Below are 12626 nucleotides of genomic sequence, written 5' to 3'. Positions count from 1 at the left end.
ATGTTGCACTTATTTTAAAAGTTACAGCCTCATGTAACATTGAAGTTGAGGATATCAAATGTTTTTGACCAAAAAAAAAGTTTTGAAATATTTTTACCTTTTAATCCTACTTATTAAATATAAATGTGTATAAATAAATGTAATGACCAATCATAAATTATTTAAGAATAACAAGTGACAAGGTAAATTGGTTGAATCCAGCAAACTTTTGGACTTTTTTTTAACCCATATCCTGATTCATTAATAAGGGTTCCTTATTTTTCTATTCAATTTGGCCAGTCTAATCCAAGTTTTAATTGAAAAGAACTTAACAACTTTAATGTATGCTTGTTTTTCAATTAGATCTAAATAAATGGTTTGTTACTCATTATTCATCATTTAAGTAACCATTTTTTATTAATACTATTAAATTCAAAATTCACTTAATTTGATTGGAAATAAGTTACCATTTGATTTGACAAAAATAAGTTTGATTACCTAATGATTTTTTTTTTCTGTTTTCATTGCTTTAATTTGGTTTTTTCTTCGCTTTTAACTGAACCAAGCATTTTGAGAAGATCCATATGAGATGAACTAAAATAAGAATAGATTAATTTGAAAGTAACCAAGATGCAGGTTTTATTGCATTAATTAACATGTATGTTTAATAAAGATGCATGCCCAGATACCATACGTTCTTAGCCTTACAAATGAACTATGATGGGCTCATAGTGGAAATGGTTGGTGAGGGCCTTTTTTAATAATACTTTTTCATGTTATCTGTTTTTGTTTGTCTTTCTTTTCGGTTTGAGGCCATTACTGTTGTTTCGAGTGGGTTTATTTACGGTTTTGTTTTTAGTCGACTAATAGTTTGGTAATAAATTGTCCATTTTATAAAAAAAAAAAAAGAAAAAATTTATCACCTAAGGGAACTTGGAAGAATTTAATCAACTTATACAGGGAGCTTATTTTCAGAATTTTTAAATATATCAAATTGGCCACTATCTGCAAATGAAAACAATTTTTTTTTTTTTTTAACTTCCAGAGTATCATTCTGTATCTAATCCTATACTAATGCTAACTTGAAGAGTCTTAGTATGTGTTCAAATTAAAAAATTTACAACTGAAATTAAAATTCAATTAAGGTTACCAAATTAAGATTAGAAGAAGAATCAATGGATATAATATGATTTACATTTGGATACATTTTTTCTTTTCTAAAAGTCAGTAGGATAAATTGAATTTTATTTGGATGATTTGATTTAAGAGTCAGGTGAGATGTGCAATGATTAAAATGAACATAAATATATATATATATATATATATTAAATATTGAACTTTAAATTATAATTTTTTTAGAAAGGAGTCTATATTTTCATCAAACTTGTTTTGATATTTTCTAAATATAAGCTATTTCTCGGGGGAAAAAAAAAACACTACTCTTCCGTGTCCAGTTTGGTGCTTTCTTGTCAATCATATACTTGTTAAAATTTTTAAAGATTAGAAAATAGTCAAAAATATTTTCTTTAAAAATTTTATTCAAAATGAAGATATATAATGATAAAAATGTACATGAATTTTTTTATATATAGTTTTATGATTAATTTGATATTTTTAAAAGATATTAAACTTAGAGTTAATAATTTTTTTAAAGAGTAGATTAAAAATAAGGGTGTGCTATCAGACAAACATGGAATCTCAATAAACATGAAGAAGGCAGAGTATAGAAGTGGTGATAGGACAAGGTGAAAGAATAAAGAAAGAGAAACTGATAATCATTTTAAAGCCCTTAGTGTTGCGTCAATAAGAAAGCCCTTTTAGGAAAACGCTCATCTGATCCCAAAAGCTCTCTTGACCTTTTTATTCAAACATGATTTTATATCTTGTAATGGACTTTTTACCTTCTAAGGTTTGGGCTCCCCAATCTCAGTCGGAAAATAAACCAAACATATCCTTAATTACCCTCAATGAAACTTTATCCTCAATTGCATTAGCATCACCTTAATGTCGCTGGTTTCTGGGAAGAAACTATATATATATAAACTAAAATTTAGAACCCGCTAGTTTAATATTGTAAGAATGAGATGCAATAACCAGCAAAAAATAAACCGGATTTTCGGTCAAGATTATGCATATATCATATATGCTTATACTCTGCATCAAGACTACATATAAATGTGGCTATATAAGTACAGCAAGACCCACAAAATTATTTTTAAATCTTAGGAGAATCAACTAAGGGACTTTTCTTTTTCTTTTTGGTAAGGACGATCTCACGAAAGAATTTTGATTGTTTCGGAATCTTCTTTAAATCTCTTTCTATTTTCTCCTTCTTGCGTCGCAGCTCTTCTAATTCTCTTGTTTTTTCCTCTTTCTCAAATTCATATAATTGTTCAACCACTGCGTTTTGCAAAAGAGCTTTCCCTTTCCTAGCCTTTGCCTGTGACCATTCATAATCATACAAAAAAAAAATCAAATTATACATACAGCCAAAAAAAAATTATTTGAAAGTATTAGAAAAAAGATTTGGTATAGTATACACACAAACAAAAGAAGAAGAAAAAGAAGATACTTACAGGGTCGACGAGAGCTTTCTTTTCCAACAAGACTTCAAGGAAATCGCCTGTTATTATTCTGTTTATTTCATCTAATCGAAACTCTATATTCATCTTGTTTATTTCTGCATTTACCTTTTCCTCCATCAGATCCATTTCTTTAGTTCTTCTTTCAATTTCTTCCTCCAATATATCTTCCCACCTTTCCAGTTCCTCAAGCCTACCACACAATCCAAATGTGTATATATATATATATATCACGGCATTGATCAATAGAAAAAGATTAATTTCAGTCATCAGTGATAGATTTTAAGATACATATGCCCACATGAAGTTTAAATTGAACTAAAAGTAAAGCCAATTGAGTGTACGTACTTATGACGGAACAAGTGAATTAACAACCAAAACATTTAGTGATCAGATGAGTTTAATGGTCTGATGTGTGTGATATATATATATATATATATAGAAACTCAAGAACATACGTAACACTCAACAGAAAGCCCAGAAACAAATCAAGATATCTTGCTTTATTTCTTCTTGAAAGTAATGGATGTAGAAAGAGAGATTAAGTTTAAATATCTTTGACAGATAAGTCAAGACTTGCAGGATCTAAGTTCATTCAATCATACAGATCAGAAAGCAAGTATTGAATATATTTGCGACGGAGACTCAAGAAAATATGTAGCACACTGAATCATAGATTTCAATCACGCAAGCATCAGTATCAACAATTCACAGTATTGATCAACAGATTTCAATCAGAGTCAAGATTATTAATTCCTAATTGATCAATGTGTGAGAAAGAGAAAGAACTTACGTAACTGCAGTCAAGAACGTAAGCATGTTGCAAGAATCAATATAATGAATAGCGCATCAGAAAGCCCAGAAACACATCAAGATATCTTCGAGAGTAAAGACGATTCTTGAAACATCAATTTCAGGGATTAGAAAAGCTTTAATCAAGGGTCTGATCAATTTGTGTGACAGAGAAATTAAAGAACTTACGTACCACTCAGGAACAAATATAACATGTTTCAAGAATCAATACCAAAAATTCACTGGAAGGGTCTGGGGTGTGTGTGTGTGTGTGTGTGTGTGACAGAGAGTCGAGACTCAAGAAAGAGAGATTAATTTTAAGAATTGACCTTCGAGAGTTAAGACAATGTGTTGCAAGATCAACATAAAAAATTCACCGGAAATTAAAAAGTCCAAAACCAAATCAAGATATCTTGGTTTTAGAAAGAGAGATTAATTAAGTTTAAGAATAAACCTTCGAGAGTTAACACAAGAGAAGCAGAGAGTGTTGTTGGGTGGGAGGCTCTGGTGACGGCGATGACTGAGGACGCGGCGGCAGCTACAGAGACGAAACGGAGAGAGACTCTTTTCCTTCGGCTGTGACGGAGCATTGCTCCTCGACGAGCTACGTCCACAACGATGCATCTTCTCTTCTCTGATCTCACGCCAACTTGAATGCTTTGAATGAACTCTCACTTGCGTAAAACTTGCATTATATACACACACGCACGTGAGGATTGTTTAGTATTATATACTACTTGAGTTATAATCGTTTGCTTGTTTTTTCTTTAAGAAGAATTAAAGAAAATATTTGGTTGGTTTAATACTTGTGTGTTAGAGCGTGCCACGTCACAAGAGAATTGTAATATCCGTTAGCCACCTCATAACATTTCTGACGCCTTTAATATAGCTGTAAGGTGTAATAATAGAATTGTGTATATTAAAAATAGGCTAAAATATACCAAGCTCCCCTAAAATCTTGAAACAATTATATCTAACATTTTTCACTTTTAAAATTAATCTCTTTAACCTTTTAATTTTTTTTCACCAAAAACTCCTTACCATTACTTTTAGTTATCTTTATAAGAGAAGCTGTCATGTCAGATTAAAAACAGACACGTAGTAACTTATGTGGCATTCAATATAAGTTAATAATAACAACAAAATATGGGTAATTTTTTTTTATAAATCTATTTACTGGCTTACATTGAAAACCATATAAGTTGTTACATCTCTATTTTTTTTAATATGATATAACAACTTTTTTTTTTGTAATGGATAATAGTATGAGATGTTAATTTTAAACTTTTAAAGTTGAGGGGTCGTGTGTAATTATCTCAAAGTTCAACAAAGTTTTGTATATTTTAACTTTAAAAATATAATGAATTCTCAAACAAAACAATTTTATGTAGAGTAGCTTGAAAGAATTCCAAGTATATGGATTCAAATAAACTCCGAAGTAAAGACTTATTCTATATATATACTTGATGTTAAATGTATTTGCTTTGTAATGATGAATATAATTTATATTCATATGTGCTTTTTACATTTTTTTTATTACATTTTAGAGTTAAGGGTCTCAAATTTCCCTCGATGAAGTAAAAAGAGTCAAGATCGTCCCTAAAGTTAGAAAAGGGACATTTATGTCCTTCAACTGCTAATATTTTCAATTCTATTACCCCACCATCTATTTTGTCAAATTTTACTGCTAATAGGCTCACATTTGAATTTTTTAATATTTTAGTAGGTCCCTACCATTAATAGGACTAAGGGTCTAAAATGCCTACCAACTAAGCAGAAAAGGTTAGGATTACCTCTAAAATTAAAAAAAGGGTCATTTATATTCTTCAAGTGCTAAGATTTTCAATTCTATCACCTTGTCATCTATTTCATCAAATTTCATCTTTAGTGGGGCTCATATTTAAATTTTTTAATATTTTTAATGGGTATCACCATTTTTTTTATATTTTTAGTAGGTCTCCTTAGGACTTAGGCCACACCTTCAAGCGAGTCTCTGCTCAAGCATGTAAAAATTTAAACTTCACACCACGGCTCTCTAATAGCTTCAAGCCCTGATATTTCTATTGTAATTCCTAACCTTGCTCTTAAATCTACCATTGCTAAATGGTGCTAGATGTAATGTTTGCCTTGACATTACTAGGACAACATACTTACATGCCGTTGTGATAACTAGGATTAAATAAAATTTCAAGTAAAAGTTATCACAACATAAGGGTTTAAAAGGTAATTAGTTTAAAATAATGGGTCCCAAGAAAATCCTTTTAAAATATTATTTGAGCTTAAACTACAGTTGACAATCAATCAAATATGATAATGAAAGTATGAAAATCATAAGCATATGAAAATAAGATAATATAATTCTAGACATTTTTTAGAAATTGGCCCGTTCATCATGGTGCAGGCTACACTCGTCGCTGTGGATGGCACAAAGGGACAAATCCCCCATGAGTATTGCGACATGGCGAACACCTACCATCATAGCACTCCAAACTTCTAAAGCGCACTGTTTTGCCATCTGACACCCAATTTGAGCGGTTTAAGCGTCTACATGAAGCTCTTCAAGCCCTCTAGGTAATGGGACTGATCTCATTCTCAAATAATCATCCATTAAAAAGATAGACACCTAAACCATTTAACCCAAAATGGTTTGTTTTCACCTCCAAACACATACACAGTGTCTAAAACACATTACCAAATACCATCAACTCTGGAATCACTTGGACCACTTCAAATAGACCATGCACAACACATATGGCCATTCATATTACATAAATAACCAAGCATACTCAAAATGACCACCAAATCTCCAATTCACAACAACACAAAAGGGTGGATAAAACTTAACACAAATATTGTTTTGATCATTTTCACACATAAATCATCACAATTATATTAGTTGTAATTGTATCTTGGCCAAACACACTCATTCAATCACAATAATATCAATCTTTGGCCAAAATACACACCTACTTCACATATTCTCATACAAGTAATATTTTCAATCACATCTATAGTAAATGTTTATTTTTCACTTTAGCATATTTAGCAAATCCTTTCCATAAACATAAGTCATTTACTACTAGTACAATCATTCTACTATCTAAGCCTCTATATCACCCCAACTGAAATCATAGGCTCTTGAATTAAGTGCACATTCACAATGGTTTGAGCTCACCTTCAATGATAGGATCACCTGGCCAAAGGTGTTTTATCCTATTTTTGAATTATAGTCTCCACCTATCGCATATGAATCAGGGTGTCAATACTCTAACATCACATCATTGATGATAAGGAATATTACTCTCAAACGCCATATCTCGCATGAATACTAAGGAGATAATCTAACACTGTGCCTCAAATCTCCAACACCGTGCCTCATTAGATACTAAGGAGATACATGCCATATGGACTTTTACTATTCCTTCTTATGGGTGAACTCTTACGCCCTAACATGATTATACTCATACTTTTCATACATTTCACACACTTGTGAGAAATCACAATCTTATTCACATAAGGACTCAAAAATATTTATCATTTCAAAAGTAGTTTCTTATGCACGAGGAAAAATCGCCTTTCACAACATGCCAAACTTTCAGAACACATGTAAATAAATATACTTATATACTCACAAACAATTAAGCAAGATAATTAATTAGTGTAAATTATTCTGTTACCTTAATCCTTTATCACAAAAGAGTTACTGTAGTTCAACGTTAGCTCACATGTTCCCATTCGCATAATAACACATGAATAACTCTTAATATACACAATTAAGTGATAATTATCAATTATCACCCTGATAAACCTTGAACTCACTAGGTTTCAAGTACCCATAACTCTTAATTTCCTTATTTAGCAATATCAATCATTTCAAAATACTCTAAGTATCTTATTAAACATCCCAACATCCCAACATACCAAAATCATTATCTAATTATTCATATTGTCTAAAAACTCTCAAATTATACCTAGGATTTGTCCAAATCCTCGACAAAAATTTTAAATCCAAACTAAATCTATAAACCTAAGGTTAGAGGTTGATTTAACTCTCCAAGACCTTAAATAAGTTAACGGGTTTGGTCTAAACCCAAGAAAATTGAGATCAAAGCCTCTATTGCCTTAAAGTCAAAAATTTCATATGATGATGGAAAGGGAAAAAGAGAGGAAAGCTTATTCAATGTATATCAAGCTTGTAAGGCTCTAAAATTATGTTAAAAGCAAGCCCTAATAGCCGTAAGCCCCTCCTTCGTCGTTCCTCTCAATCTCTCTCTTTTCCTCTCTGATTATAGGTTTGATTCATGACTGATAAAATGCAGATTTTGGACATACACCATGGTGCATTGACTCATCCATCGTGGTGCATGGCATAGAGAGGCTCATCACAATTTAAACTTCCCTCCATGTCATAGCTCGCTTGAATTATAACCTAGCCTTCTTCTAAGGCAATCCAAGGATCCAACAACTATACTAGTCTCCTACAAGCATCATTAATCAATAATATATTTAATTTGACTAAAAAACCCTTAAAAACACTGATAATTCTCAGTTTGAAAACTTAAAATGTTACACCAAAACTCCACCAACCATTACAAGAACATACTTTTGGTGCACTATTTAGGTTGGTCACTCATGACAATAACAAGATTGCAACAACGTCTTGGGTGTGCTACCACCGCTACTCTACTTGCTTTAATCCAAGAACGAGCAAACAAGAAAGGGAATGAAGGGGAGAGAAAGAGAGAGAAGAAAGAGGGAAAGGAGAGAGGGGTATTTTTTAAAATTATAAAAAATATTAAAAAATTATGGAACCACTAAAAATATTAAAAAAATTGATTGTGGGTCCTACTAATGATGAAAATTGATAGAATGGACATTAAGGTGATGAAATAAAAAATCTTAATGGTTGATGAATATAAATAACCTTTTCTTAATTTTAGAGATGACTCTAACCTTATTTCAGATGCTTGCCTAAAAAAATATGATTTTTTTTTTAAAAAATACTTGGGTTAGGCTAGAATCCACCTAATAATGCTCACATAGACTAGGATAATAACTAGGCTTGGTATAACTATCCTTTTGTTTTGATCCAATCCAACTCTAAGTGAATGGGATGTTCCCCCAAATTGGCAAGATGCTATAGAAGATAGATGCTATAAGATTTTTGTAAGAGTAAAGATTGGGAGCAGGTTGTCTCCTGCTCTATCTTGCCCTCATAAGGGCAGCATTTTTAAAATTTTGTTTTGACCAAATTTTGTTTTGACCAACAAAAAAATTCCATAGATAGGGCAGGAGCAGGAGAGAATCCCACTCCTTGAAGATTCCAAAAAAAAAAGGATATAGCATTGTTGTCTATTCAGATTGTCAACAACGATACATGGGGCTCCATATGTTAAAAGATAAGTTGGAAAATAATCAAGTTGATCAACGAACAAGTTAGAGGAAGCGAGATTGGAAGAAGACTATAGAATGGGATGATAATGGCAACTCGAGATGTGGCTTCACGAATAATTTGGGCTATTATCCTTGGCCTGTTGCTACGATGTTACACTCCTTTTAAAAGAGACCAAGAGAGTTAAGGCCTTTAGGTCAACCAAGTAAAATACCTCCATCTCATGAGTTAAAGAAATACTGAATCAATGAAATATATGAAAACTAGAATGATTAAATAATATTATTTTTTTATGGACTAAAATGCATTTTTTAAACAAAATAGTTTAGGATAAGCTTATTGGTTACCCTAAACTATTTATTAAGGCAATTTTACATCTAGTTAAGTATATTGTTGTATTTAGGCCCATGAACTAACAAAACGTTGACTTTACCATTAACTTTATGTTGGCTTTAAATTATAGAGCATTTTTATCATTAAAATATTCATAGAAGAAAATTATAATTTGTTGAAACTTTTGTTTATATGCCTTTATATTAGTTTATTCTAAACTATATATATATATATATATATATATGTCACACCTTGAAAATAGAACATGTTTGGCACAAAATATAGAGATAATACTCATATTCTAAAAAACTTTACTCAAGAAAACTCTAACTTATAACCATGAAGACCTTTGATAATAAATTAAGCCATCCTCAATACAAACCATATGAATAAAAGATTTAATATTTTATAAAACAGTAGTAGCAGCAAGGAATTCTCTTCCGATCAGTAAATATCAAAGTATAAACCATAAAGATGAAAACCCTAACTATAGCTTATGTGGAGCACCTAACATAAGAAATTTACTTTAAAGAAGTTTGATTTTAGCTTTTCATCTCATCTGAATATTACGGCTCCTTAGGAATTAGCAGAAGGCATGACATCACTAACATATTTGAGACTAAAATAATAATTTTCAGTGAATAACGTCCCAACAATAAATAATAGAACTTGAATAAAAAGAAAAGTTTAAAATAATTGTGAGTTAAAGAGACAACAACTTTCAAAAAAATGTAATAAACTTTAAAATAGAATAGCTCTGTAAAATTTTTAAAATTAGATTTTAAATCATTATACTATCATGGCAAATATTAATAGGACTTGCTTCCAAAAAGTACATAAATGAAATAAATAGTTATAAACAAATTATTGAATAACATCAATGGAACGTAAAATTATCAAATAATTGGATTCATAATTATAGGGACGTATCAGAATAATTACGAATGTGGACACACAATCCACAGAGATAAATAACCAAATACAGCTTATGCCATGAAAACAAACGTGGATACACAATCCACAAGGGTAAGTAATCAAATGTAGCCGAAGCTATAAAACAAAAGTGAACACACAATCCATGAGAGTATGTAACCAAACGCGGTCGAAACCACAAAACAAACGTGAATACGATGCTCATGAATAACTATCTCTCCATTCCACATGTGTTGGCCATCGCACGGGGCTAGCATCTCCTATAAACACCCTACTAGCTAGTGTACCATGGCGTGCCAAGGGCAAACAGAACTGCCGTAAGCAACCAGTGTTCTATATAAAGTTCCTTTTTTAAAATCATTTTCAAACATGCGAGAAATTAATCACTATTCAATCAAATTTTCCTTTTCAATGTCGAACTCACATGAATCGTTTCTCCGTAACAATTCTATAATTTCCAAATTGAAATTTCATAATTAGAATTCAAACTTGTATTTACTAATTAACTAAAATGATCAATTTTGATAAAATAATTTCACGAAATAAAGTAATTTAATTAACAAAATATCTCATAATCACATTGTTGTCGTAAAAAGAACTTACATAAAAATGTAATATTCGAATAAAGGAGATTTTAATGAAATATCAGTTGGGACGCTATCATTTACTTCAAGTGTTCCCAAGCACTAAAATTCATTCTTTAAAATTTCAATCAAGTCTTCCGTTTTCTAAACACCCTATTCAATATAAAAAAATAAAATTAAAATCCTTTACCCAAGTTTGATAAATTCTCTTTCAACATTGACAACACCAAAATCAACTCAGTTTTCAAATCATTATAATTTATGTTTCAATTCCTCTAACCCTCTAATACTTTATATGTCCACCTTTCTATTCAACACTTTGATTATATTTTTAACTTGTCCTTCTAACTCTTCCATAACACATATAACTAAGCTTACAACATACAATGGAATCCACCAAACACGAAAGAAAGTCTCATCATCTTCATATTTTATATGCTTCACGATTCAATACAATAGCTCAACTTTTATCACTACAATCTGTGTGTGTAAACAATTTTCATAGCTTGCCACATTTCAATGGTACCACTTCACATAAGTCCAATTTCATTACTTCCATCATTGAACACTTTATTAACATCCCAGAAGCTAGCATAAGAACAAACTGACCTAGTCGTTGGACTATCAACCAAATACTTTTTCAAAAATTCTTAATTCTAGTTTCATCCTTCATTATAGAACATATTTGTCTCCTATAATAATTTAACTAACAACAATCAATTTATTACAACTATTTGCTATCAAAAACCAACATCCATCTCTTACACATTTTATCAAGCACCTTGCAGGCATTCAACAATTAAACTATAAAACAATCATTTTACTCTTTAAATTCCTTCCTTTCCAAACTCAATTTAAACTCAAATAAAATTCCAGCCCTTACTATCGATTCATTATCATGCTCTTGACACTAAAATTTTAACTTGATTTAACTTTTCATTTCCTTATCAGCATAGCACAAAATGATACAAGGTAAGGAGAATTGTAAACTCAATAACTTAACAACCAAACACATGATTCGCACAAGAGAAGATTAAAAACTTCCTAGATCAGACCAGTCCAACAAAGCAAAGAGAAAAGGAGCAGAAATCGAAGGAGGAGTAAGAACCTGATGCTCTAAATCATAGCATCTCGAACAGAGGAAGGAAGGAAGGATTCAGCAATGAGAAAACAGGGGAGAGAGTTTAGGCATCACCATTGCATGAAAGAAGACCATTGGAGGAGCAGGGAAGTGGATGAACTCGTGACTTCAGCCTTGACAGCAGCGGATTCATAGCGAACACCGACATCAGCAATAGATTGAACGGCCTAGCTCCTCACTCGTACCCTTCAGAGATGCAGAAAGGAAATGGATGATGAAGAACAAAAGACCAAGACTCTCGACTTTCTCTCTGGCTCACACTCTCACTAGCGACGGCAAGGATGAATGCCGAAGGAATAGAGGGAGAGAAGGGACAATCTCTCCGGCTCTGGAATTTTCAAAGAGGAGAAAGAAAAATAAGAGGCGATGGTGCGTATCCGACTGAGAGATGATATAAATTTGAAATTTAGGAAATTATGAAAATTACAAGAGAGGGCCCAATATTTCTGCTAATAACACAAAAAAATAGGGCACTTTGGTAATTTTTTCACAATTTTAAACTAAATAAAATTAATATATTTCAAAAAAATTAAACTTTATACCTTCAAATAAGTTATTAACATAAACTTCACTAACTCACCCTTTTTCATTTTCCATAAAATATAAATTCAAATAATTTTTTTTAATCTAAAATTTAGGGTCATTATACTCTTTCTTACTGTGCTTTGTTTTCTTCAATCAACAGGGAGTTTTAAAATATTAAAGCTTGGGAAAAATTACAAGAGACCCAGAAGATATTTTCTTAACACAAAAGTCAAGGATATTTTGGTAATTTCATTAATCATCAAAAAAATAAAATTACCTTTGGCATTGGTAAAATTCGAACCCCCAATCCTTTAAGTAAAGACCAACATAATTTTCAGTAAGCCATTACTTCCTATTCATCATAA

At 31.3% G+C, this 12626-nt stretch overlaps 1 protein-coding gene across 2 annotated transcripts; it reads right to left on the bottom strand.

The window, feature by feature from the left end:
• Positions 1-2069: 2069 nt before the first annotated feature.
• LOC129284748 (uncharacterized) lies at positions 2070-12055 on the bottom strand. 2 transcript variants are annotated; one of them, XM_054920203.1, is made up of 4 exons: positions 11791-12055; positions 3808-4038; positions 2556-2754; positions 2070-2419 (listed from the first exon to the last, which is right to left on the bottom strand). In XM_054920203.1, the coding sequence occupies exons 1-4, from the start codon at positions 11796-11798 to the stop codon at positions 2195-2197; spliced, it is 663 nt and encodes a 220-aa protein (XP_054776178.1). In that variant the 5' UTR covers positions 11799-12055; the 3' UTR covers positions 2070-2194. The 2 variants fall into 2 exon arrangements, with proteins under 2 accessions (XP_054776178.1, XP_054776179.1); XM_054920204.1 differs by lacking the exon at positions 11791-12055 and having other exon boundaries at positions 3808-4215.
• Positions 12056-12626: the final 571 nt, after the last annotated feature.

The sequence above is a fragment of the Prosopis cineraria genome, unplaced genomic scaffold (assembly GCF_029017545.1).
Source record: "Prosopis cineraria cultivar Desert tree isolate PC_DT_omini unplaced genomic scaffold, ASM2901754v1 PC11, whole genome shotgun sequence".
NCBI classification, from domain to species: Eukaryota; Viridiplantae; Streptophyta; class Magnoliopsida; order Fabales; family Fabaceae; genus Prosopis; species Prosopis cineraria.
This window is presented reverse-complemented; position numbering and strand designations above follow the sequence as displayed.

Excerpts from the sequence above, each read along its gene's own strand:
- LOC129284748 (XM_054920203.1), bottom strand. Across the intron at positions 2,755-3,807 it reads TCTTGTGTTAACTCTCGAAG|GCTTGAGGAACTGGAAAGGT; the intron begins GTTTATTCTTAA and ends ATTGTGTGGTAG. Across the intron at positions 2,420-2,555 it reads AGAAAGCTCTCGTCGACCCT|GCAAAGGCTAGGAAAGGGAA; the intron begins GTAAGTATCTTC and ends GAATGGTCACAG.